Below are 25,135 nucleotides of genomic sequence, written 5' to 3'. Positions count from 1 at the left end.
AGTTCAGCTCCACAGTCCCAAAAAGCTCCCTGCACTTTCTTTTTCTCCATTTGTTTCTTCTTTTAAAAAAAAAAAAAAAAAAAAACTAGAGTGCAGTGGTTGCAACGTCAGCTCACTACAACCTCCACCTCCCAGATTCAAGCGATTCTCCTGCCTCAGCCTCCTGGAGTAGCTGGGATCGCAGGCTCCTGCCACCATGCCTGGCTAATTTTTGTATTTTTAGTAGACAGGGTTTCACCATGTTGGCCAGGCTAGTCTTGAACTCCTGACCCAGGTGATCCTCCCACCTCAGCCTCCCAAAGCACTGGGATTACAGGTGTGAGCCACCATGCCTGGCCTCCATTTGTTTTCATATTTGCTTTTTTCTTTGAGACAGGGTACAGGGTCTCACTCTCACCCAGGCTGGAGTGCAGTGGTGTGATCATGGCTCGCTGTAGCCTCAACCTCCCTGGGCTCAAGTGATGTTCCTGAGTAGCTGGGACCACAGACATGCACCACCACACCCAGCTAATTTTTTGTAAGGATGGGGTCCTCCCTTTGTTTCCCTGGCTGGTCTTGAACTCCTGGGCTCAAGTGATCCTCCCACCTCAGCCTCCCAAAGGGCTGAGTTTATAGGCATGAGCCACCGAGCCAGGCTTGTATTTCCTTTCTTTAGCTTTCTTCTCAAATCTAACACTCAGGTCCTACACTGGCCAATTTTGGTCATTCATTTGCCCAACCCTGACTGAATACCTCCTCGAAGCCAGGCCTTGTTCAGGGCACTGGGCAGAGCACGCTGAGCAGAACAGACAAATCACCCTGCACTCAAGGAGCTTATTACTTTCAGGTGAGGAAGACAGACAACAAATACATCAAAAAAGGAAAATTGCAGTATGTCAAGCAGTGGTAACTGCTAATGAAAAAAAGAAAAAAAAAGTAGGCAAGGGGGAATAAAATGTTGGAAACAGTGACCAAAATTTTAAGTGGTGTGACCAGGGAAGGCTTCCTTGAGAAGGAGTCTACTGAGTATAGACCAGAAGAAAGTGAGGAAACCCCTGAGCAGACATCTAGGGGCAGATGTTCTTAGCAGAAGAAAAACAAGGGCAGAGACCCTAAGGCATGTGCCCAGCAGGTCTGAAGAAGAGAAACAAGGCCAACCGAGGGATGTTTTCAAAGGACTCCTTTTCCTGCTTCTATTAGTGATGGACTAGGGAGTAGCATGGGAATGAGGTGGACGCCAGCTACTGCCATCCTCCAGACAAGAGATGGCAAAAGACAGGGCCAGGAGTGGGGGGTGTGGGGACACACAGACAGAGACAGGGGAGAGGGAGACAGGGAGAGACAGATGGGGAAAAGAGAAAAGGAGAGAGAGAGAGAGAGAAAAGAAAAAGCGGAGAAAGAAAAAAGAGAAGGAGAGAGAGGAAGAAAGGGGAGAAATGCAGAGGAAGAAGAGGAGGAGGAGAGGGAGAGGAAGAAGAGGAAGAGGAGAGAGTGAGAGGAAGAGGAGGAAGAGGAGAGAGGGAGAGGAAAGAGAGGGAGAGGAGAGAGAGAGGAAGAAGACAGAGAGAGAGGAGGAGAGAGGGGCAGGAGGAGGAGAGAGAGAGAGGAAGAGGAGAGAGAGAGGAAGAGGAGAGAGAGAGAGGAAGAGGAGAGAGAGAGGAAGAGGAGAGAGAGAGAGGAAGAGGAGAGAGACAGACAGGAAGAGGAGAGAGACAGACAGGAAGAGGAGAGAGACAGACAGGAAGAGGAGAGAGACAGACAGGAAGAGGAGAGAGACAGACAGGAAGAGGAGAGAGACAGACAGGAAGAGGAGAGAGACAGACAGGAAGAGGGGAGAGACAGACAGGAAGAGGGGAGAGAGAGGGAGGCAGAGGAGAGAGAGGGAGGCAGAGGAGAGAGAGGGAGGCAGAGGAGAGAGAGGGAGGCAGAGGAGAGAGAGGGAGGCAGAGGAGAGAGAGGGAGGCAGAGGAGAGAGAGGGAGGCAGAGGAGAGAGAGGGAGGCAGAGGAGAGAGAGGGAGGCAGAGGAGAGAGAGGGAGGCAGAGGAGAGAGAGGGAGGCAGAGGAGAGAGAGGGAGGCAGAGGAGAGAGAGGGAGGCAGAGGAGAGAGAGGGAGGCAGAGGAGAGAGAGGGAGGCAGAGGAGAGAGAGGGAGGCAGAGGAGAGAGAGGGAGGCAGAGGAGAGAGAGGGAGGCAGAGGAGAGAGAGGGAGGCAGAGGAGAGAGAGGGAGGCAGAGGAGAGAGAGGGGAAGGGAGAGAGAGGGGAAGGGAGAGAGAGGGGAAGGGAGAGAGAGAGGGGAAGGGAGAGAGAGAGGGGAAGGGAGAGAGAGGGGAAGGGAGAGAGAGGGGAAGGGAGAGAGAGAGGGGAAGGGAGAGAGAGAGGGGAAGGGAGAGAGAGAGGGGAAGGGAGAGAGAGAGGGGAAGGGAGAGAGAGAGGGGAAGGGAGAGAGAGAGGGGAAGGGAGAGAGAGGGGAAGTGAGAGAGAGAGGGGAAGTGAGAGAGAGAGGGGAAGTGAGAGAGAGAGGGGAAGTGAGAGAGAGAGGGGAAGTGAGAGAGAGAGGGGAAGTGAGAGAGAGAGGGGAAGTGAGAGAGAGAGGGGAAGTGAGAGAGAGAGGGGAAGTGAGAGAGAGAGGGGAAGTGAGAGAGAGAGGAAGAGGAGACAGAGAGGAAGAGGAGACAGAGAGGAAGAGGAGACAGAGAGAAGAGGAGAGAGAGAGATGAAGAGGAGAGAGAGAGACAGGAAGAGGACAGAGAGAGGAAGAGGAGAGAGAGAGAGGAAGAGGAGGGAGGGGAAGAGGAGAGAAAGAGGGGAAGAGGAGAGAGAGAGAGAGAGGGGAGAGAGAGAGGAAAAGAGGAGAGAGAGGAAGGGGGAGAGAGAGAGGGAAAGGGGGAGAGAGAGAGGGGAAGGGGGAGAGAGAGAGGGGAAGGGGGAGAGAGAGAGGGGAAGGGGGAGAGAGAGAGGGGAAGGGGGAGAGAGAGAGGGGAAGGGGGAGAGAGAGGGGGGAAGGGGGAGAGAGAGGGGGGAAGGGGGAGAGAGAGGGGGGAAGGGGGAGAGAGAGGGGGGAAGGGGGAGAGAGAGGGGGGAAGGGGGAGAGAGAGGGGGGAAGGGGGAGAGAGAGGGGGGAAGGGGGAGAGAGAGGGGGGAAGGGGGAGAGAGAGGGGGGAAGGGGGAGAGAGAGGGGGGAAGGGGGAGAGAGAGGGGGGAAGGGGGAGAGAGAGGGGGGAAGGGGGAGAGAGAGGGGGGAAGGGGGAGAGAGAGGGGGGAAGGGGGAGAGAGAGGGGGGAAGGGGGAGAGAGAGGGGGGAAGGGGGAGAGAGAGGGGGGAAGGGGGAGAGAGAGGGGGGAAGGGGGAGAGAGAGGGGGGAAGGGGGAGAGAGAGGGGGGAAGTGGGAGAGAGAGGGGGGAAGTGGGAGAGAGAGGGGGGAAGTGGGAGAGAGAGGGGGGAAGTGGGAGAGAGAGGGGGGAAGTGGGAGAGAGAGGGGGGAAGTGGGAGAGAGAGGGGGGAAGTGAGAGAGAGAGGGGGGAAGTGAGAGAGAGGGGAAGAGGAGAGAGAGAGGGGAAGAGGAGAGAGAGAGGGGAAGAGGAGAGAGAGAGGGGAAGAGGAGAGAGAGAGGGGAGAGGAGAGAGAGAGGGGAGAGGAGAGAGAGAGGGGAGAGGAAGGGGGGGGAGAGGAAGGGGGGGGAGAGGAAGGGGGGGGAGAGGAAGGGGGGGGAGAGGAAGAGGGGGGGAGAGGAAGAGGGGGGGAGAGGAAGAGGGGGGGAGAGGAAGAGGGGGGGAGAGGAAGGGGGGGGAGAGGAAGGGGGGGGAGAGGAAGGGGGGGGAGAGGAAGGGGGGGGGAGAGGAAGGGGGGGAGAGGAAGGGGGGGAGAGGAAGGGGGGGGGAGAGGAAGGGGGGGGAGAGGAAGGGGGGGGAGAGGAAGGGGGGGGAGAGGAAGGGGGGGGAGAGGAAGGGGGGGGAGAGGAAGGGGGGGGGAGAGGAAGAGGGGGGGGAGAGGAAGAGGGGGGGAGAGGAAGAGGGGGGGGAGAGGAAGAGGGGGGGGAGAGGAAGAGGGGGGGAGAGGAAGAGGGGGGGGAGAGGAAGAGGGGGGGGAGAGGAAGAGGGGGGGGAGAGGAAGAGAGGGGGGAGAGGAAGAGAGGGGGGAGAGGAAGAGAGGGGGGAGAGGAAGAGAGGGGGGAGAGGAAGAGAGGGGGGAGAGGAAGAGAGGGGGGAGAGGAAGAGAGGGGGGAGAGGAAGAGAGGGGGGAGAGGAAGGGGGGGGAGAGGAAGGGGGGGGAGAGGAAGGGGGGGGAGAGGAAGGGGGGGAGAGGAAGGGGGGGAGAGGAAGGGGGGGGAGAGGAAGGGGGGGAGAGGAAGGGGGGGGAGAGGAAGGGGGGGGAGAGGAAGAGGGGGGGAGAGGAAGAGGGGGGGAGAGGAAGAGGGGGGGAGAGGAAGAGGGGGGGAGAGGAAGAGGGGGGGAGAGGAAGAGGGGGGGAGAGGAAGAGGGGGGGGAGAGGAAGAGGGGGGGGAGAGGAAGAGGGGGGGGAGAGGAAGAGGGGGGGGAGAGGAAGGGGGGGGAGAGGAAGGGGGGGGAGAGGAAGGGGGGGAGAGGAAGGGGGGGAGAGGAAGGGGGGGGAGAGGAAGGGGGGGAGAGGAAGGGGGGGGAGAGGAAGAGGGGGGAGAGGAAGAGGGGGGAGAGGAAGAGGGGGGAGAGGAAGAGGGGGGAGAGAGAGGAGAGGAAGAGGAGAGAGAGAGGAGAGGAAGAGGAGAGAGAGAGGAGAGGAAGAGGAGAGAGAGAGGAGAGGAAGAGGAGAGAGAGAGGAGAGGAAGAGGAGAGAGAGAGGAGAGGAAGAGGAGAGAGAGGAAGAGGAGAGAAAGTAATTAAGGATTAGTTCAAGTTGCCATTTTCTGAGAGAGGAAAAACTGAGGGAGAAACTTTTCGAGCTCAGTTTTCGATATGTGAAGTTTGAGAAAATGATTAGAAACCCAGTAGAGATGCTAAGTAGGAGAGACAGCATGAGTGGACTTCCCAGCACAAGCACCGAGGAGTGAAAGCAGTCCTCTCCATCCACGTAATGCAGCTCTGTGTGGCCCTTAAGAGGACTGAGGTCGATCTTATGGACTGACACAGAAAGGTGTCCAAGATCTATTATTGCATAAAAAGATGCATAACTTTCTGGAAGAATTATCTATTGCTAATAACTTAAAAAACCTCTAGGGACAGGATATATACTTCTGTGATGGTTAATTTTATGTCAGCCTGATGAGGCCATGGTACCCAGATGTTAGGTCAAACACTGAGATGAACCATTGAAGATATTTTTAGATGAGATGAACACTGAAATCAGTAGACTTAGAGTTTAGCAGATCACCCTCCATAGTGGGTGGGCCTCATCCAACCCATCAAAGGCCTTAAGAGAAAAAGACAGACCTCCCCAAGCAAGGAGGGCTTCAGCCAGTGGACTGTCTTTGGACTTGAACTGCAACGCTCCCCTGGGTCTCCAGCCTGCTCATCTCATCTACCTTGCAGATTTTAGTCTTGTCAAGCCTCCACAATTGCTTGAGCCAATTCCTTAGATCTATCTTTCTCTTTCTCCCTACACATACGCACACACCTTGTTGATTCCGTTTCTCTGGGGAATCTTGACTAATGCAACATCTTATGACATACATTTGAATTGCATTTAAAATTTTTTACAATAAGCATGTATTACCTTACTAATCAGAAAAACAAGAATAATCACAAAACTTCGTTCCAATACTTAAAATTTAGGTTACATTGACCAAGTACCTATACATATACTTTATATACATAAATTATATATACATCTCTATAAACAATAAAGCATTCAGTAAACACACATTTTATTAACATCCTTCCTATCTCAATGGCTGCAAAACCCTTTTCCACGCAAGCTCTCTTGCATGAAATACCTCTTGATATTCCTGCAGAATACCTCTGATATTCTCAATAAACTCCAGAGTTATCTGAAATGCCAATATGAATCCATATCCTGAACGAGGTATCCAAAGGACATGAACAGACATTTCACAGATTAGAAATGATATCTGGTGAATGAATACATGGAGAAATATTCAAATACAATAGCAATAAACAGAAAAATGAAAATTTAAAAAAGGTACTTTTTTTTTTTTTGAGATGGGGTCTCACTCTGTCACACAGGCTGGAGTGCAGTGGTACGATCTTGGCTCACTGCAACCTCTGCCTCCTCAGTTCAGGCAATTCTCCTGCCTCAGCCTCCTGATTAGCTGGGATTATAGGCGCCCACCATCACGCCTGGCTAATTTTTGTATTTTTAGTAGAGACGGGGTTTCACCATGTTGGTCAGACTGGTCTCAAACTCCTGACCTTGTAATCCACCTGCCTCAGCCTCCCAAAGTGCTGGGATTACAGGCGTGAGCCACCGCGCCAGGCCAAATAAGGCAAATAAGGTACCTTTTTAAACAAATTAGTTTGAAAATAATAGTAACTAATACTAATTATAAACTTATAAGTAAAATAGTAATAATAAATTGAACCTCTTCAGCAGATCAAGTTTACTAATCTTGAAAATTATAACTCACACTAGGTGACAGTACGAAGTTGTGTTCTAATATATGATGGGTGGTGTTCTAAAGAGACATAAAGTAATTGGCAACATGTGTAATAAGCCATAAAACTATCTATGACTTTGATTCTATTTGGGAGGAAATGTATCATACATGTTTAAAAATATCTTATCCCCATTTGAAAATAATTCCAGGCCGGGCATGGTGGCTCACACCTATAATCCCACACTTTGGCAGGCCGAGGTGGATGGATCACTTGAGGCCAGGAGTTCAAGGCCAGCCTGGCCAACACGGTGAAACCTCATCTTTAGAAAAAAACACACAAAAATTAGCCGAGCATGGTGGCAGGCACCTGTCATCCCAGCTCTTTGGGTGGCTGAGGCACGACAATCGCTTGAACCCGGGAGGCGGAGGTTGCAGTGAGCTGAGATTGCGCCACTATACTCCAGCCTGGGCAACACAGTGAGACTCTGTCTCAAAAAAGATAATAATTCCAAACACTAAAATAAAGTGAAATATATGAAGTTGTTCCCTAGAATATCATTTGTAAAGGCAAAAAAGTAGAGGTAATTTAAATATCCAGCAGTAATGAAGCCAAGTTCAAACACATGAGCTACAACTAGTTGAACACGTTTTTTCTCTGTAAATTAACAGAGTAAAGAATGATTTCATACTTACCACTGTACCGAGAAACTGAATGCTCATGTTTCCACCTGCTTCTCGAGAAAGACACTAAAAAACAAACAAGAGATATAAAATGAACTCATATCCACACAGCTTGTACGTAATGTTCACGATAGCCAAAAAACCCAAATGTCCATCAACTGATGGATGGGTAAACAAAATATAGTATAGCCATACAGTGGAATATTATTTGGCCATAAAAAGGAATGAAGTATTGATACACGCTACAATAGAAGTCGGTCACAAAGGATCATGCATTATATGATTCCACTTAATAAGAGATGTCCAGAATAGTAAAATCCATGGAGATGGAAGGTAGATTGGTAGATGCCTCCAAGAGGAAGGCTGGGAGGACATGGAGATGACTGCTAATTGGTGTGGGGTTTCTCAAGGGTATAAACATGGTCTAAAATTGACTGTGGTGATGGTGGAACAACCCTGTGAATTGACTACAAACCACTAAACGGTAACTTTAAATGGGTGAATTGTATGGTGTGTGAATTATATCTCAATAAAATAGTTACAGAAAATGAATTAGCATTTGTTTAAAACAATGCAATTCTATGTCCAGAGAGTAGTGAAAGAAAGAACCTCTTTATCATTCATTTATTTATAAATAAAATTTGTTTACAGCAAATATATCACTTGCATATATCTTGTTTGAATTTTAATTAAAAGTAAATACTATGACTGTTAAAATTTTAGTTAAAAGTAAATACTACTGTTACTAAAAATGGGTGACTAGTACACTGAAAGCTGACTACACTGTGAGATAATTCTCACCTACAAAACTGGTCTATTGGGCCAGGCACGGTGGCTCATGCCTGTAATTCCAGCACTCTAGGAGGCTGAGGCAGGCGGATCACGAGGTCAGGAACTCGAGACCAGCCTGGCCAATATGGTGAAACCCCGTCTTTACTAAAAACATGAAAATTAGCCAGGCGTGGTGGTGCATGCCTGTAGTCCCAGCTACTCGGGAGGCCGAGGCAGAAGAATTGCTTGGACCCAGGGGGCGGAGATGAGGTTGTGGTGAGCCAAGATCGTGCCACTGCACTCCAGCCTGGGTGACACAGCGAGACTCCATCTCAAAAAACAAAAACAAAAACAAAAACAAAAAAACTTGCTCTATTTGATCCTAACGTATTCCTCAGAATTCTTCCTCTTCTGGCTAATCAGAGAGGGCTCAGTGACTTCAAAGACTACACACACAAATAAAGCACTTCTAACTAAGCCAACACCATTTTTTTAAGTTCCCAGATGTACAGTATTAGTGGCTTTCACTCAACTACATGCCATGAGCATTAGGATACAGATGTATCCTAATTTCATTCCTTTTTACACAACTGGAGGTTTACCAACTCTGATCTCTATGATCACAGAAGTAACAGAACCCAGAGTGAACCTCTAGAAATCAAGCTGAGTCCTCAGTTCCTTGACGGAGGGAGGTTAGATCAATAAGAAAGACAGTGGTTTAATGCAAAATGTTTTCCCCTACCTGCAAATATTGCCAAGTGAATTGACACAACGGTCATCTAGATAGCATACTCAAGGCAGTGTGGTATAGAGTAGAAAAGAAATCAGTATGGGAGCATTTTGACCCATGTCACTTTTTTTTTTTTTTTTTTTTTTTTTGGAGACAGAGTTTCGTTCTTGTCACCCAGGCTGGAGTGCAATGGCACAATGTCGGCTCACAGCAACCTCTGCCTCCAAGGTTCAAGTGTTTCTCCTGCCTCAGCTTCCTGAGTAGCTGGGATTACAGGCACCTGCCACCACATCTGCCTGATTTTTGTATTTTTAGTAGAGACGGGGTTTCACCATTTTGTCCAGGCTGGTCTCGAACTCCTGGCCTCAGCTCCCAAAACTGCTGGGATTACAGGTATGAGCCACCATGCCCAACCAACCCATTTCACATCTTTTTTTTTTTTTTTTTTTTTTGAGACAATGTCTCAGTCTGTTGCCCAGGCTGGAGTGCAGTGGCACGATCTCGGCTCACTGCAACCTCTGCCTCCTGGGTTCAAGCGTTTCTCCGGTCTCAGCCTCCCAAGTAGCTGGGACTATAGGCATCTCCCACCATGCCAGGCTAATTTTTTGTATTTTTAGTAGAGATGGGGTTTTGCCATGTTGGCCAGGCTGGTCTCGAACTCCTGACCTCGTAACCCACCCCCCTCAGCCTCCCAAAGCGCTGGGATTACAGGTGTGAGCCACCGCGCCCAGTCAACCCATTTTACTTCTAAGAATTTATCCTGAGGAAAAAATATAAGGATAGGCAGAAAAATAAAGCTGAACAAATATCACAGTGTAGTTTATAGCACTGAACAATGGCAAGCAATGTAAATGACTGGGAAAGACACCGGCTAAGTAAATTGTGGTATATATCCAGCCTGCCATTTAAAAAGTTTAAAGACATTTCTAAGGGCAAGAACAAAACAATATGTTCAGAATAAGCCTTGTAAAAATTATATTATAGAAAAATTCTAGAATTAGTGCACATAAAACTTATTTCTAGGCAAAAATATTAGTTGACTCTCGTTTTCACTTATCGGTTTTTCCTATTCTTTTATATGCACATGTTGAACTTAAAAAAGGCAAAAAAAGACAGAAAACAAAATGGAATAAAATAGACTCCTTTCCTGTGTCTTAGGGAGACTCAATTAAGAACGGAGGGTTGATTCCTAGGTTTTGACACGGGCACTTCTACGTTGGTCATCCATCTATCTCTCAACTGTGTTGGGCACTGCTGGCTGAATTAAGACCTACCTTCCAGGAGACTAAGGAAAAGACAGCAGAATTATTGGAAAAATAAGTATAATTCAATACGATAAACGCATAGTACAAAATGTACAAAGTATTATGGGATAAGAGGATGGACCGACTAAATGAGCAGAAAGGTTAATAAGGAAGACATTAGATAGGTTAAGACAGACATTAAAGCTGGATATTTAAAAACAAACAGGGGCAGGGTGCGGTGGCTCATGCCTGTAATCCCAGCACTTCGGGACACTAAGGTGGGTGGATCATTTGAGGTCAGGAGTTTGAGACCAGCCTGACCAACACGGTGGCTCTACTAAAAATATAAAAATTAGCAGGGCATGGTGGCGGGTGCCTGTAGTTCCAGCTACTTGGGAGCCCAAGGCAGGAGAATCACTTGAACCTGGGAGTTGGAGGTTGCAGTGAGCCGACCGTGCCAACGCACTCCAGCCTGGGTGCCACGGCGCAACTCTGTTTCAAAAAAACAAGGAAAAGAAAAGAAAAAAAAACAAAACACGAACAAGAGTCAGCCATTATGGAAAACAGTATGGAGGTTTCTCAAAACATTAAAAATAGAACTACCATATGATCCAACAATCCCACTACTGCATATATATATCCAAAGGAAAGAAATCAGTTACGTCAAGGAGATATCAGCATCCCCATGTTTATTGCAGCACTATTCATGATGGCCAAGATAGGGAATCAACCTAAGTGTCCATCCATGGACCAACAGATACAGAGAATGTGATACATATGCACAATGGAATATTATTTAGACTTAAAAAAGAAAATCCTGCCATTTGCAACAACATGGGTGAACCCGGAAGACATTATGTTAAGTAAAATAAGCCAGGTACATACAGAAAGACATATCATATGACCTCACTTACATGAAGAGTCTAAAAACATCAAACTCATAGAGTAGAAAACAGAATGGGGGTTGGGGAGGGGGAGTTGGGGAAATATTAATCAAAACCCACAAAATTTCAGTTATAAAGGAGAAATAGGTACAAGAAAGCTATTATACAATATAGTAACTACAGTTAATGATGACGTATTATTAATATATTCCTGAAATTTTCTGAGTATATTTAAGTGTACCTCACATATAGAATAAGTATGTGAGGTAATACATATATGTTAATTAGCTCAATTTAGCCATTCCACAGTGTATTCACTGTTTGAAGTGTGTACTTCAAAACATGTTGTACATGTGCTAAAGTTTGAAAGTTTGTCTCCTCCAAACCTCATGTTGAAATGTGATTCCCAGTGTTGGAGGTGGGGCCTAATGGGGGTGTGTGGATCATTGCGAAGGATCCCTCATGAATAGATTAATGCCCTCTTTGAGGGCGAGTTCTCGCTCTTAGTTCCTGACAAAGTTGGTTGTTAAAAAGAGCCTGGCACCTCCCTCCCTTCTCTCTCACTCTGTGAGCTCCACACACATCAGCTCCCCTTTGCCTTCTACCATGAATAAAAGCAGCCTGAGGTCCTCATCAGATGCCTAATCCTGAACTTTTCCAGACATCAGAATCACGAGCCAAATAAACTTTTTCTCTTTATAAATTATCCCGTCTCGGGTATTCCTTTGTAGCAACACAAAAGACACTACTAAGACAGCATGACAAATATATGCAACTTTAATTTATCAATTAAAAACCAAATTACAAATTTTAAAAATGAGCAGGAATTCTCCAAAAGAAAACTGAGAAACAGCTGGGAACAGTGGCTCACACCTATAATCCCAGCACTTTGGGAGACCGAGGTGGGCAGATTGCTTGAGGTCAGAAGTTCAAAACCACCGGGTGCAGTGGCTCATGCCTGTAATCCCAGCACTTTGGGAGGCCAAGGTGGGTGGATCACCAGATCAGGAGATGGACACCATCCTGGCTAACATGGTGAAACCCCATTTCTACTAAAAATACAAAAATTAGCTGGGCATGGTGGCGGGCGCCTGTAGTCCCAGCTACTCGGGAGGCTGAGGCAGGAGAATGGCGTGTACCCGGGAGGCGGAACTTGCAGTGAGCCAAGATTGCATCACTGCACTCCAGCCTGGGTGATAGGGCGAGACTCCGTCTCAAAAAAAAAAAAAAAAAAAGTTGTTCAAAACCTGGCCAACATGGTGAAATCCTGTCTCTTCTAAAAATACAAAAATTAGCTGGGCGTGGTGGTGGAACCTGTAATCCGAGCTACTCAAGAGGCTGAGGCAGGAGAATCGCTTGAACCCGGGAGGCGGAGGTTGCAGTAAGCCAAGATTGCACCACTGCACTCCAGCCTGGGAGACAGAGTGAGACTCCGTCTCAAAAAAAAAAAAAAAAAAAAAAATTGTGGGCTGATGAGACAGTTAACAAAAATTTCAGATTAAGAGATGGCATGATGGCATGGCAAGTTTAGGGAATGTTAAGCAGTTCAGTGTGGCCAGATAGGGTTGGATGAAGGTGGAAGTGGCAAGAAAGGAAACCAGAAAGGAATTATAAACCCAGGTCAGATCTTGTACAGAGAGAGCTCATACCTGACAAAGTTCTTACACTTAAGAACTGGAGTGTGACATGCTCATGTTTTAGAAAGACGGTGGTCTGGGTCATGCTGAAGATACACAGAATGGGGAAGGACGAAGCTAGGAGGCCGAGTAAAACACCGCTACAATCATCCAGGTAGGAGCCTGATGTGCTAAGCAGCCACAACAGAAGAACTAAGTCTGATTCAGACCTAGGACCTTAGGATGGAGAGAGCAAACAGACCTGAAAGACGATCTCAATTTTGCTCTACAGATGAGGAATCTAAGGCACAGGAATATAAAAAGTATTTTGGCTACCTGCAACTGTGCATGAAAAATTTTACTCTTGGTCCTGAGATTTAAAAAAAAAAAAAAATCACAATAATCCATTGAACTGCTGCGTGGCAAGAAAGTCTGTGCATTCAGCTTCATATGACAAAAACTGCAAAAGCAGCTATAGACGGTAGACAAAAATGAATGAATGTGGCTATGTTCTAGTTAACTGCTTATCATCAATAAGATCTGAATGTGACATCATACTTCTCATGGGTCATGAAACATTACTGATTTTTTTTTTTTTTTTTTTGACAGTGTCTCATGCTGTCACCCAGGCTGGAGTGCAGTGGTACGGTCACAGCTCTCCACAGCAACTACCTGGACGCCAGCGATTCTCCCACCTCAACCTCCCAAGCAGCTGGACCCACAGGCACATGCCAACGTACCCGGCCAATTTTTAAAAAAATTATTTGTAGAGACAAGGTCTCATTATGTTGCCCAGGCTGGATGAAACATTCTTAAATTTTTCCCCCAACTATTTAAAAATGTAATAACCACTCAGGCTGTGAGCCCCATAAAAACAGGCAGTGCCTCCTGGTCTAAGCCACCAGTACCTCTCACCTGAGGTCTGCAATGGTCAAATCAATGATTTCTCTGTCTCTACCCCAGGGTCTGCAGTGATTTTAAAAATCACATCACATCACTCTCCTACCCAAACCCTCCAAACGCTCCACAACGTGAACAGAAAGAAACAACACAAAACAAAACAGTTCTTTGGCCCCTAGATGATCTGGTTCTGTCTTCCTCGTTCCACTCTCCCCAACTGGCCTTCACGCAAAACAAGCTTGTCCCGTTTCAGAGCCTCTGCTTTGCCCCTTCTGCTACCTGGGACTTCCTTCCCCCAGACTTCTGCACGTTTGCCCCCTCCTCTTCGTAGGTCTCGGCTCAGTGTTAGCTATTCGGAGAGGACTTCCTAGCCGTCCTTGCTAAAGCTGCCTTCTCTAGTCACTTTCTATCAATTTTATAGTCTTCATCCAACTTCTTAGTACTAAAATCACCTTATTTAGGTATTTACATGTTTAGTATCTACTTCCCCCTGCTGGAATATAAGTCTTGTTCCTTGTTCTATCTGCAGTGTCTAGAACACTGCCTAGGCCATACTGGGCGTTCCCTTCTATGTAGGAGACAACAAAACAATATCATCATTCCTTTGGCTGACACTACAAAGGTTAGATTCATTCCCAGGCCAATAGAAGTAATTTTGCAATATGTAAAATGGAAACAAATTTTCACATTAAAAACAAATTGTATCAATGAATGTGTGACCATAGGTGTAAGTACCAATAAGCTGTCTTTAACATTGCATTCAGTTTAAAGCAGGTCACAATTACATATATAATGACTGTCACCTTTTTTTCACCACACTCCCACAGTCTGTAAAGGAAGGAAGGAAGGAAGGAAGGACAGGCTGGGCGTGGTGGCTCACGCCTGTAATCCCAACACTTTGGGAGGTCAAGGAAGGCAGATCACTTGAGCCCAGGAGTTTGAGACCAGCCTGGCCAACATGGTGAAATCCTGCCTCTACTAAAAATACAAAAATTGGCCGGGCATGGTGGCATGTGCCTGTAATCCCAGCCACTCAGGAGGCTAAGGCAGGAGAATCGCTTGAACCTGGGAGGCGGAGGTGGCAGTGAGCCAAGATAGTGCCATTGCACTACAGCCTGAGTGACAGAGCAAAGACTCCGTCTCAAAAAAAAAAGAAAAAGATTGATGTAAAGAAAAACAGAAATAAAATTTCACTCAAAACTGGAATTTATTTCAATCTTCCCTAAGAGGAAGATACACTGTTCCTAGAGCCTAGGATTAAGATAATTCAGTTTTAGAATCCACAAAAAAAGTATTCAATGCCTATCATGAGTCTAATGCATGCCAAAACAAATATGAACTGACCACTTGATAAGCTAATAGCAAAATTCTTCATAAAAATTAAGACTTTTATTTGATGAAACATATCGATGCTTATTAAAATATTTTCTCCAAATATTTCATCCCTTTTCCTATTTTAAATGGCACTCCAAAGCCAGATAAAAATGTTCTCCTTTTCTTATTTTGATAGTCTGCTCCAACGTTTACAAAATATATTCCTTTTTATTTCTTTAAAAAATACTTCAGAAGATTTTGTTAACAAAATGATTTCAACATTTGTTAGAATCAAATTCATACAAAATTAGCAAAGTTATTCACACAAAGGCAAAAACATTTGCAAAACAATAAATCAAATGTTCCAAAAATACCTTCCTAGGATAATAAAATCAGAGGCAATTTCACCTTTAAAAATAATGTCACTGAACAGTAAGAGGAAGAAATAGTAATAGTTTTCTTTTTCCCCTCACTGATTTCCAACTTGATAATATGTTTTAAAGGCCATTACTGTGGGATTTGTCTTATCGGTCTCCAGTGCAGCTGTTTGTATTATTTTCCACATTTACTACAATCAGTGTTTATACTATTCAAAATTCTCTTCCTCAGGCAGCAACGAAAATATAATTTTCTAGTTAACAGAAGAGGAGAAAAGCTTGTATGTGTGGGGGTGTGGGAAGGGGAAGTTCAGAAAGACATTTTCCCATTCGGTTAAATTTTCAAAGCAACTCCAAATTATAAAACCAAGAAAACTGCTAAGCTTCTAGGACTACATTACAAAAGCAGGTAGCCTTGCATCAAAATTAATATTTTATACCATAGCTGTAAATACATCCCAGCTGTTAAACTGCCTTGAAATATTTTAAAGCAGCGTCAACAGAGTTATTTCTGTTCTACTGGTGAGCTTGTTTCTAAGATGTGTAGCTGTATTGATATGTCAGGAATGTAAAAAGGATATGGTTAATAATTACTCTTTCATTTCCTACTCTACTTATTCTAAGTATCAACCTCTACTTATTCTAAGTTATATATTTATATATCCTATATATCCTGAGAGTTTCATGTCACATGCAATGATTCTAGAGAAATCACATGTGTAAAGTACAAAGTAATAATGACTTCAAAGAGATGGGGGTGGGGGGAACATTTTTAAAACCTGTAAAACATTTTAGGCCTAAAAACATAAGACAATTACTTCCCAATTCATTTGTGTACCAGCAAAGTACAGGCAAAAATGTTTGCCGCTTTATTTTTCTAATTAAAATATTAATTTTACTATCTATAAACAGTTATTAGGATTAAAACTAAAGTTTATTCTTGGAGGGTGTGGGAGCTATTTTAATCTAAAAAAAAACTGAAAAGAAAATAACATTTTAACTTCCTCTCAAGTAGATATGAAAATCAACAATTTATTTTCTTCAAAACCAAAATTTAAGGTTACAATTTTAAAATTGATTCAAATTCTGTGTGGACAAGCATTTGTATATATACTACAGATAGTTTCACAATCTGCAAACAGAATAACATCTCGTTCATCATATTCATGTGCTTGTGTAATATTTTATATTACATAGGCCCACTGGGCATTTTAAGTTATCATGTTTTTCATATATATATATATATAAAATTTAATACTCTAGTCATTTCACAAGTAATCCATTTAATCTGGTATTCTTCAGTAAATAACATGAGATTCATGTGACACTATTCCAAATTTGTCTGCTTTAACATAGAAAATTAGTTCCACTTAGCTGAATATCAAAGACCTATTCAATACAGAATGCAGTGGTGCTACAATCAGCTCTGCACTGTTATTTATAATAAATTTATCTTCTCTTGAAAATATTTGAGCAAGAATATGAGAAATAGAAAGAAAAAAGTCTTCAAAGGTACAGCATGAATAGCTTCACATCACACAAATGCAGAAATTGTTAGACCTTAGCAGGATCTCAAGATATTTTCAAAAGTATTTAGCTACTCCTCAGGCCTGAAGGCAACCTGCTGTGAGCAGGTGGATAGAAGAAATCACGCCATACAAAGAAACAGGCCAACAGCAGTTAGTCGGCTCTGCTTGCAAATGTTCAAACAACGTGACTATGCAAAATGAAAATCTAGTATGTAAAACGCTAACGACAAACAATACATTAAATCCCGGTACACAAATTACACTGTAAGAAATAGAGAACAGCAAAATTGAAGAACTTCTTTCAAGGTCAAAAAAATTACTTCACAGGAATACAGACATAGTAAAAAAATAAAATAAAATAAAAAACTTCTATTCATCCAGCAGGTTCCACACTACAAAGGTTCTGGGGTTTGTGAGGAAAACAGAGTGAGCTCACCATGGCCAGGACACAGCGAATCTTCTGTTTGTTTCATCACTTTAATTATATGCCACAGGCAGGAAATCATTCCACGTTTTAAAAATAGTTGTAATTTTTTTAATCCTCTAATGGGAAATTTAAAAAGTTTGTCAGCTAGATGATAAATTCAACTTCTGTTTAAAAATAAATTCAACTCATCTATTCCGAATTTTAAGAGATAAAAACCAAAACTGTGGTTATTAAGGGGGAATACCTTAAAAACCATTATGTAGAGTTTTCTCTATCTGTAAACACTCTGGTTTACAAAAATTTTTGCCTGTGAGTGGTCTAACCCAGTAACCACTAGCTACACGTAGCTACTGAGAACTTGAAATATGACTGGTGTGACTGAGGAGTTAAATTTTCAATTGTATTTAATGTTAATTTTAAAACTGAAGCAGTGTAATTTTCTGTTAAACCCTACTCCATTGTTTCAGTAGGACTACATTCCACTCTGACCGCTCCATTGTTTGAGATACTGTTGTATTAATGCCAACGTGTATGTTGTTTCTGGTATCACATTAGTAATTTTTAAAAGTCTTTCATGTTGAAATGACAACATTTTGGGTATTATTCTGTGAAAGGGCCATAAATGCAAAGCAGCCCCCAAATGCGGAAGGAGCCAAGAAACCAAAGAATAAGGCAAAGAAACCCAATTTGTTGGTAAAGGGTGTTTTCTTGGGGGAACTTACAGACAGAAGCGTGGTCTCGGACGGCTGCAAGACAGGTATATCCCGCACTGTTACTGGCCAGACCCAGAGCTTATATGCCACAGGGAAAGGGTGTACGTGCTCTATAGAGGCAATTAAAGGCATCCTCCAGAACAGGTGAGAATGCTATGTGCATCACTGCCTATAATTTGTGTGGTAAGATCAAGGCTGCTTTGTTCTTACACTAAAAACAGTAAATAAAATCGGAATCAGGAGGCATTCAGGAGACTGAGGCTAATGAGAAATCAACATGGCTTTGCTGGGAGTGGTGGCTCAGGCCTATAATCCCAGCACTTTGGGAGGCAGAGGCGGGATGATCACTGGAGTCCAGGAGTTCTGGGCAACATAGTGTGCCCTCATCTCTACAAAAAATCAACAAAATTAATTGCATGTGGTGGCACAGGCCTGCAGTCCCACCTACTCGGAAGGCAGAGGCAGGAGGATCAGTTGAGTATGTGAGGTTGAGGCTGCAGTGAGCCATGACTGCACCACTGCACTCTAGCCTGGGCAACAGAACAAGACCCTATCATTAAAAAAAAAAAAAAAAGTAAAATAAAAAATAAATTAAATTAAAACAACAAGGTTTGCCTTCAAGAGAAAAAAAACCAACATGGTGGATTAGCAATTAAGATGGAATCACTTTTGTCTCCACAGGTACACTGGGTTAAATAAAATGTATTAGTAAAATTAATTCCACTTGTTTCATCTTTTTTACTATGACTACTAAGAAATTTTAAATGACAGTTGGGAACAATGGTTCACGCCTGTAATCGCAGCACTTTGGGAGGCTGAGGCGGGCAGATAACTTGAAGTCAGGAGTTCAATACCAGCCTGGCGAACATGGTAAAACCTCCTCTCTATTAAAAATACAAAAAATTAACTGGGCATGGTGGCAGGTGCCTGTAGTCGCAGCTACTTGGGAGGCTGCGGCAGAAGAATTGCTTGAGCCTGGGAGGCGGAGGTTGCAGTGAACTGAGATTGTGCCACTGAACTCCAGCCTGGGCAACAGACTCCGTCTCAAACACAAAACAAAACAAAAAGCTAATTAATTAAAACAAAGAAATTTTAAATATGGCTTGTGTTAGGCTTCTATTAGATAAGGCTATTTAATAAACGTCATTACCAACTGACTACTTCTGCAGTGAAAATACACAATGAAAATAGAAACACTGGTAAAAAACAAACAAATAAATATAAAATAGTTATTTCATTTTCCTTAAATGATGATATTTGAAGAAAAGTTGGCTAAATTATTAGAGAAATTAATAGAAAAAGACTTTAAAATTCTGAAGAGAACTTTTAATTATTTTCAAGAGTTTTCAATGTTTATGCCCCTGGTTCTTTATCATTTCAAAATATGTGATTTCCTCCTCCCTCAGGTAATACATCACTAGCTCCATCTTCAAAGTTATCCACAATGATTAGACTTTTTCCGAGAGTGTGATTTTCTTGAAGTCAGAAAGGCAGCGTACTTAAAGCAGGTGGGTGGTTCTATGGGAGTAAGAGCTGATATGACCTCACCCAGCAACGGACAGTGAGAAAGCCCAGGGCATGCACAAGCCTTTGAGAAAGAGAAAACCAGGAATAGTGGGAGGCAGACCCTTTCCTACACCTATGGATACTATCAATAGCTATTACACCTGTCAGTAGGTGATACTGTGGGCCTAAAACAGCCGAGGTGCTACCCAGAGCAAACAGAGGCCAACAGGAAAGAACCATGCTTGGTAAGCAAGGTGCCTTTATGGGCAAGTCCTTGGGAGCCCTCTTGTTTCTTTTTGCTCTCACAGAAACCATGGTTATTTTGTATCAAGAGAGGTCCACCGGCCACACTAATGGAGTATGGATTTCGCAAATGTTGGGAGGTCAGGAACTGAAAAGAATCAGTAAAACATTCTATAATGTAAAATGACTGTCCACTTACCCATTCACCCACCCACACCTATTCATCCAATTATTGTGCATTTATAAGCGCCGAGAAGTCAGCAGGGCAGTGGGAATTAAAAGTCAAATCCAAAAGGAAACAGGTGATTTAGATCAATTAAAAGAGGTTAATAACCTATGAAATTTTTTATTCCAATGATAGTATTGAGGCAGGAGAATAGGGTCTGGAGGCAGGGAACCTAAGGCTGTTTCACCCAGACTTCATAGAACTAAATTGAAAGGAAAATCCTAGCTTTCCACACCTAAGTAATAAAAGGACCAGAGGCTACTCCCTTTGCGAACCCCCCACCTTTTGTGTGTGGCAGATGGGAAACTGGACAGTCAATTTCCCATCCAATAACAAATCAGAAAATCAGATTGACTGTGGGTCCAGTCTTTGCAACTTTGTAACCTCACTCCAGTCTCTGAATGGTTGCTGTCCACAACCAATCAGACTGATTGCCAGCCAAGTCTTCATTTGCATAAGAGTATAACTTGCAACATGTTTGCATAGGAGTGTGACGTTTGTAACTTCACTTCAGCCTCTGGTTGGCTGCTTTCTGCAACCAATCAGACTGAATACGGGCTACCACTTCATTTACATGAGGTGAGTATAAAGTAATCAATGGAAAACTTCTAGCGAGTATTTGGAACCAAGAAGATTCTGTATCCGGGCCCTTGAGCCGCTGCTCAGGCCCGCTCCCACACTGTGGAGTGTAGTTTCATTTTCTTTCTCTCTCTCTCTTTTTTTTTTTGTATTTGAGACAGAGTTTCACTCTTGTTGCCCAAGCTGGAGTGCAATGGCTCAATCTTGGCTCACTGCGACCTCCACCTCCTGGGTTCAAGCAATTCTCCTGTCTCTGCCTCCCGAGCAGCTGGGATTACAGGCATCCACCACCACACCAGGCTAATTTTGTATTTTTAGTAGAGACGGGGTTTCACGATGTTGACCAAGCTGGTTTCAAACTCCTGACCTCAGGTGATCCACCCACCTCGGCCTCCCAAAGTGCTGGGATTACAGGCATGAGCCACCACACCTGGCCGCCTGTACTTTTGTTTTCAATAAATCCCCATTTTTGTTCTGTTGTTGCTTCATTGTTTGCTTTGCTGGACATGTGTCCAATTCTTTGTTCAAAACGCCAAGAACCTGGATAACTTGCAGTCACGACCCTCTACCAGTGACAGTATACACCAAAATACAACTTACTTTTAAAGGAATTTAATGGGTAATATTAAGCTTATGAAGTTTACCAATGAAAACCAGAAACATGAATACACGTGATTGGACTGGATGAATCGGGAGCTAATTCCTGAGGCAAAGGTAAGTTGCCTTCCCAACTACTTACTCATCTAATCAGATAAAGAAGTTAAATGCTCCTTAATATGGTTTGGATGTGTGTCCCCTCCAAATCTCTTGCTGAAATGTGATTCTCAACATGGCAGGTAGGGCCTGGTGGGAGGTGTTTGGGTCATGAAGGTAATCTTGGTTGTTTAAAAGAGTGGGGCACCTCCCCGTTCTCTCTCTCCCTCATTCCTGCTCTTGCCATGTGATGCTCCTCCTCCTGCTTTGCCTCCACCATGATTGAAAGCTCCCTGAGGCCGCCCTCCCCAGAAGCCGAGTAGATGCTGGCACCACACTTTCCGTACAGCTGGCAGAACCGTGAGCCATTTAAACCCGTTTTCTTTATAAATTATGCAGTCTCAGGTTTTTCTTTATAGCAATATAAGAACAGATGAACGCACTACTTTTCGTGGAATCACAAGGGTTCAGCAACAAAATGAAGTAGATGCCAAGTACCCATACATCTTTAAGTCAGATGCTAGCCAAGGCTACCTGGTAGAACGTGCTAGGAAGCTGTGGGACCAGTGACTGTCCATCTCCCACCTCAAAAGAATAAAAGAGGAAAATTAATTTGAGGAGGTCGAATTCTTAAGCTTAGAATTTAAGGCTGAACTCCTTAAGCTATGTGAAAGCAACTTCATGAGAATCACTTATTCATGCGAATTCTTAGAGACAGACCAAGAAGACAAGCTTGTACTTTGTTGGTTTGGTGAGGCAAGGACTTGTTACTATTTCTTGCGGCCAGACGTTGGATTGTGCGGGAGAAAAGCAGGCGGGGTCATTATGAGGGATCATGCCCAATGAGAACATTCAGAGTCAACACAGTAGTTGCTCAGGAGACCAAAGGCAACTGGAAAAGACAGGAGGCATTAAGTGTTCTGCAGGTGAGAAGTTCCCCCAAATCCACATTAAAGTATCCCAGGGCTACCTGCCAGCCTTGGACATCTGCCATGCCCCAAGAGATTGAATGCCAGGTTGCCTCTGCCCCAGAAAACCTGGTTCTTCCTGCCATGCTCTTCTCATCTTTACCCCATACTGCAAATTCTGAGAGACCCAATATAGCAGCTCTGAAGTAGAAAAGGGTATTGTTGAGGCTCAGAAAATGATACCCCAAAGTGAAGGCCTCAGAAGTAACCTCAGAACTAAGGTCTCTCTGACCTTCTGCCCTCCTGTCTCTCACCCCTCATTCTCTCCTGAGACAAGTCACAGACATCAGAATTCCTCTCCCGCAAAGACAACTATGAAACTAGAAACAGGACTCTAACCCTCGCTGCCTTTCTAAGAGCTGCCCATAAAGAAATTCTCTGGCCTACCCTTCTCTACAACAGTAGCAGGTCCGAAGACCGTCATCCCAGATGGGCCTTGCCCCATACCTGGGAGGAAGAAATGGTGCAAGAGAGGCCAGGAAGATCTGAACAGAGGCCTTGCTGGGTTCCTCTCAGCCTACTAGCATTCACTTACATTCTTTTTCCCATCAGTTTTACACGGCTGCCCATTCTTCATTAAACCTAAGCATTAAAATGGACAGCTTTCCTTGTATCTTTGGATCTCTGTTCTGAAGACTCTCATGTCACATAAAACTTTGATTAAATAAATCATTTATACTTTTCTCTTGTTAACCTGTCTTTTGTTATAGGAGTGTCTGCCATTGACACCCTTATGATGGGGAGGAGCAGGATCACACCCTTTTGCCCCTCCAATATAAAGCAAGTAAGAAGAAAGCAACATTCTCCTCTGCACTAGTAAAGGTTTCTCAGTGTGAGGTCAAACTGAGTTTAGAGAGGAGAGGTTTTACCAGTTTTGATATTACAATGAACTAGACTTTGAAACACACCCTCCTCTCCCAAATACAGTATGGCTTGTTTATTACCTGGTAGCAACATTACAGACTGTTAGACTGGTTTTATATATGGGAAGGAACATTACAGACTGGTTTTATATATGGGAAGGAAAGAAGTTGAGATAAAGGGTTTAAAAAAAAAAAACAGCTCTAAGAAACTTGCTTCTACTTGGACTGAAAAAAGTGCCACTTGTGCAGTGAACTGGTTACAGAGTAACACCAATATAGGAAGGACACATCCTAGAAATATTCAGAATGCTTTTTCTTCAATTACTATCTAGATAAGTCCTGCTCCACAATGAGATACCACTTCACCCCCAATAGGGTGGCTATTATTAAAAAACAAAACAAAACAGAAAATAACAAGTGTTAACAAAGATGGCACGAAACTGAAATTACTGTGCACTGCTAATGGGAATGTAACATGGTGCAGCAACTATGGAGGTTCCTCAAAAAATTAAACATACAATTACCACGTGATCCAGCAATTCCACTTCTGGGCATATACCCAAAAGAATGGGGTATTCAAACAGATATTTGTACACCCATGCTCATGGAAGCATAATTCACAGCAGCCAAAAGGTAGAAACAACTCAAATGTCCATTGACAGAGGAATGGATAAACAACATGTAGTATATTCACACAATGGAATATTATTCAGCCATAAAAAGGAAAGACATCCTGTCACATGCTATAACCTGGATGAACCTTGAAGACGGTATGCTAAGTGAAATAAGCCAGTCACAAAAGACAAATACTATATGATTTCATTTATAGGCGGTACCCATACCCACAGTAGTCAAATTCATAGAAACAGAAAGTGGTTTCTATGCATGGAAACGTAGGTTTCTCTCAAACTCAACCCCCTTTTTCTCTACACTGCTTGCACCCTAGTGGAGGATGAAGGCAGTAATAGGATTGTCTTCTAAATGAACTCCATCTCCACTTCACCCTTCAATCCCTTAACCCCTCCTCTATGATGAGGACACATTAATATTCTATAACGGCATTTTGATGGGCGTTACTTTACTCTGCAAAAAGTTTTAATATCTCCACTGCTGACTGAAAAGCATAGATTCTTTAGGCTCTCATTCACTATCTGGCTCCTCCAACCTATTTTTCCATATTTAGCTCTCATTACTTCCCTAAATGAATACTTCCCAATTTGCCTCTTGATTCACAAACATGTTTTTCTAAGGTGTATCTCGAATATCATCTGATGCCCTTGGCTAAGGGTTTCCGAAAGATTAACAAAAAATGAAAGAGTGCAACTGACTGAGAGCTCACAGAAGCAAATCTACTGAGGATCGTATTAAGCGAAAAATCATCTTTTTATTTACAATTAATTGAGAATCACAGAAACAGTAAGCTTTTAAAGAATTTCGGGGTTGGAAAGGTGAGGTGGTGGCAAGGTAGTAAGGGAAGAGAAGCAGGACTGTGATTAAATTGTGCTGGCATAACGAGTTATCTGTATTTCTATTTATTTATTTATTTTTGAGATGGAGTCTTGCTTTGTCGCCCAGGCTGGAGTGCAGGGGCCGAGCCTCTTGACCAGCTGGGACTGCAGGTGTGCACCACCATCCCTGGTTAACATTCTGTATTTTCAGTAGAGACAGGGTTTCACCATGTTGGCCAGACTGGTCTGGTATCAAACTCCTGACCTCAGGTGATCCACCTGCCTTGGCCTCCCAAAGTGCTGGGATTACAGGCTTAAGCCACCACACCCGGCCTGGTATCTGTATTTTATTTTATTTTATTTATTATTATTATTTTTTTGAGACGGAGTCTTACTCTGTCACCCAGGCTGGAGTACAGTGGCGCAATCTTGGCTCACTGCAAGCTCTGCCTTCCGGGTTCACACCATTCTCCTGCCTCAGCCTCCCGAGTAGCTGAGACTACAGGTGCCTGCCACCACACCCAGCTAATTTTTTGTATTTTTAGTAGAGACAGGGTTTCACCATGTTAGCCAGGATGGTCTCAATCTCCTGACCTCGTGATCCACCCACCTCGGCCTCCCAAAGTGCTGGGATTACAGGCAGGAGCCACTCACACTATGTACAAAAATCAATCCCATGAGGATTAAGGAGTTAACTTTGAAAAGCACAATTTAAAAAGGTTTAAAAGAAAATATAGGTATCTTTGTGAGCTTAGGAGTAGAAGAGGATTATCCACACAAATGCAAAACACACAAACCATAAAGGAAAATATTGAAAATTCTGACATTAAATCTCGCCTTAAAACTTCAGTTGGATAACTTAAAACAATAAAAACACAAGCTACTTTATCAACACATATGACAAAAAGGAGCCATAA

General features: G+C 43.9%; 1 protein-coding gene across 2 annotated transcripts in view; it reads right to left on the bottom strand.

Annotated features, from left to right (window-relative positions):
• PCCA (propionyl-CoA carboxylase subunit alpha) overlaps positions 1 to 25,135 on the bottom strand; it is a 454,909-nt gene that overhangs the window by 76,999 nt on the left and 352,775 nt on the right. For both annotated transcript variants that reach the window (XM_054445844.2, XM_054445846.2), the window contains exon 21: positions 7,200 to 7,253. In XM_054445844.2, coding sequence (XP_054301819.1) covers positions 7,200 to 7,253 — 54 coding nt within the window. The remainder of the gene's footprint in view (positions 1 to 7,199; positions 7,254 to 25,135) is intronic.

The sequence above is a fragment of the Pongo pygmaeus genome, chromosome 14, assembly GCF_028885625.2.
Source record: "Pongo pygmaeus isolate AG05252 chromosome 14, NHGRI_mPonPyg2-v2.0_pri, whole genome shotgun sequence".
In the NCBI taxonomy this organism is placed as follows: Eukaryota; Metazoa; Chordata; class Mammalia; order Primates; family Hominidae; genus Pongo; species Pongo pygmaeus.
Note: the sequence above shows the minus strand (reverse complement) of the source record. Positions and strands in the feature narration are given on the sequence as shown.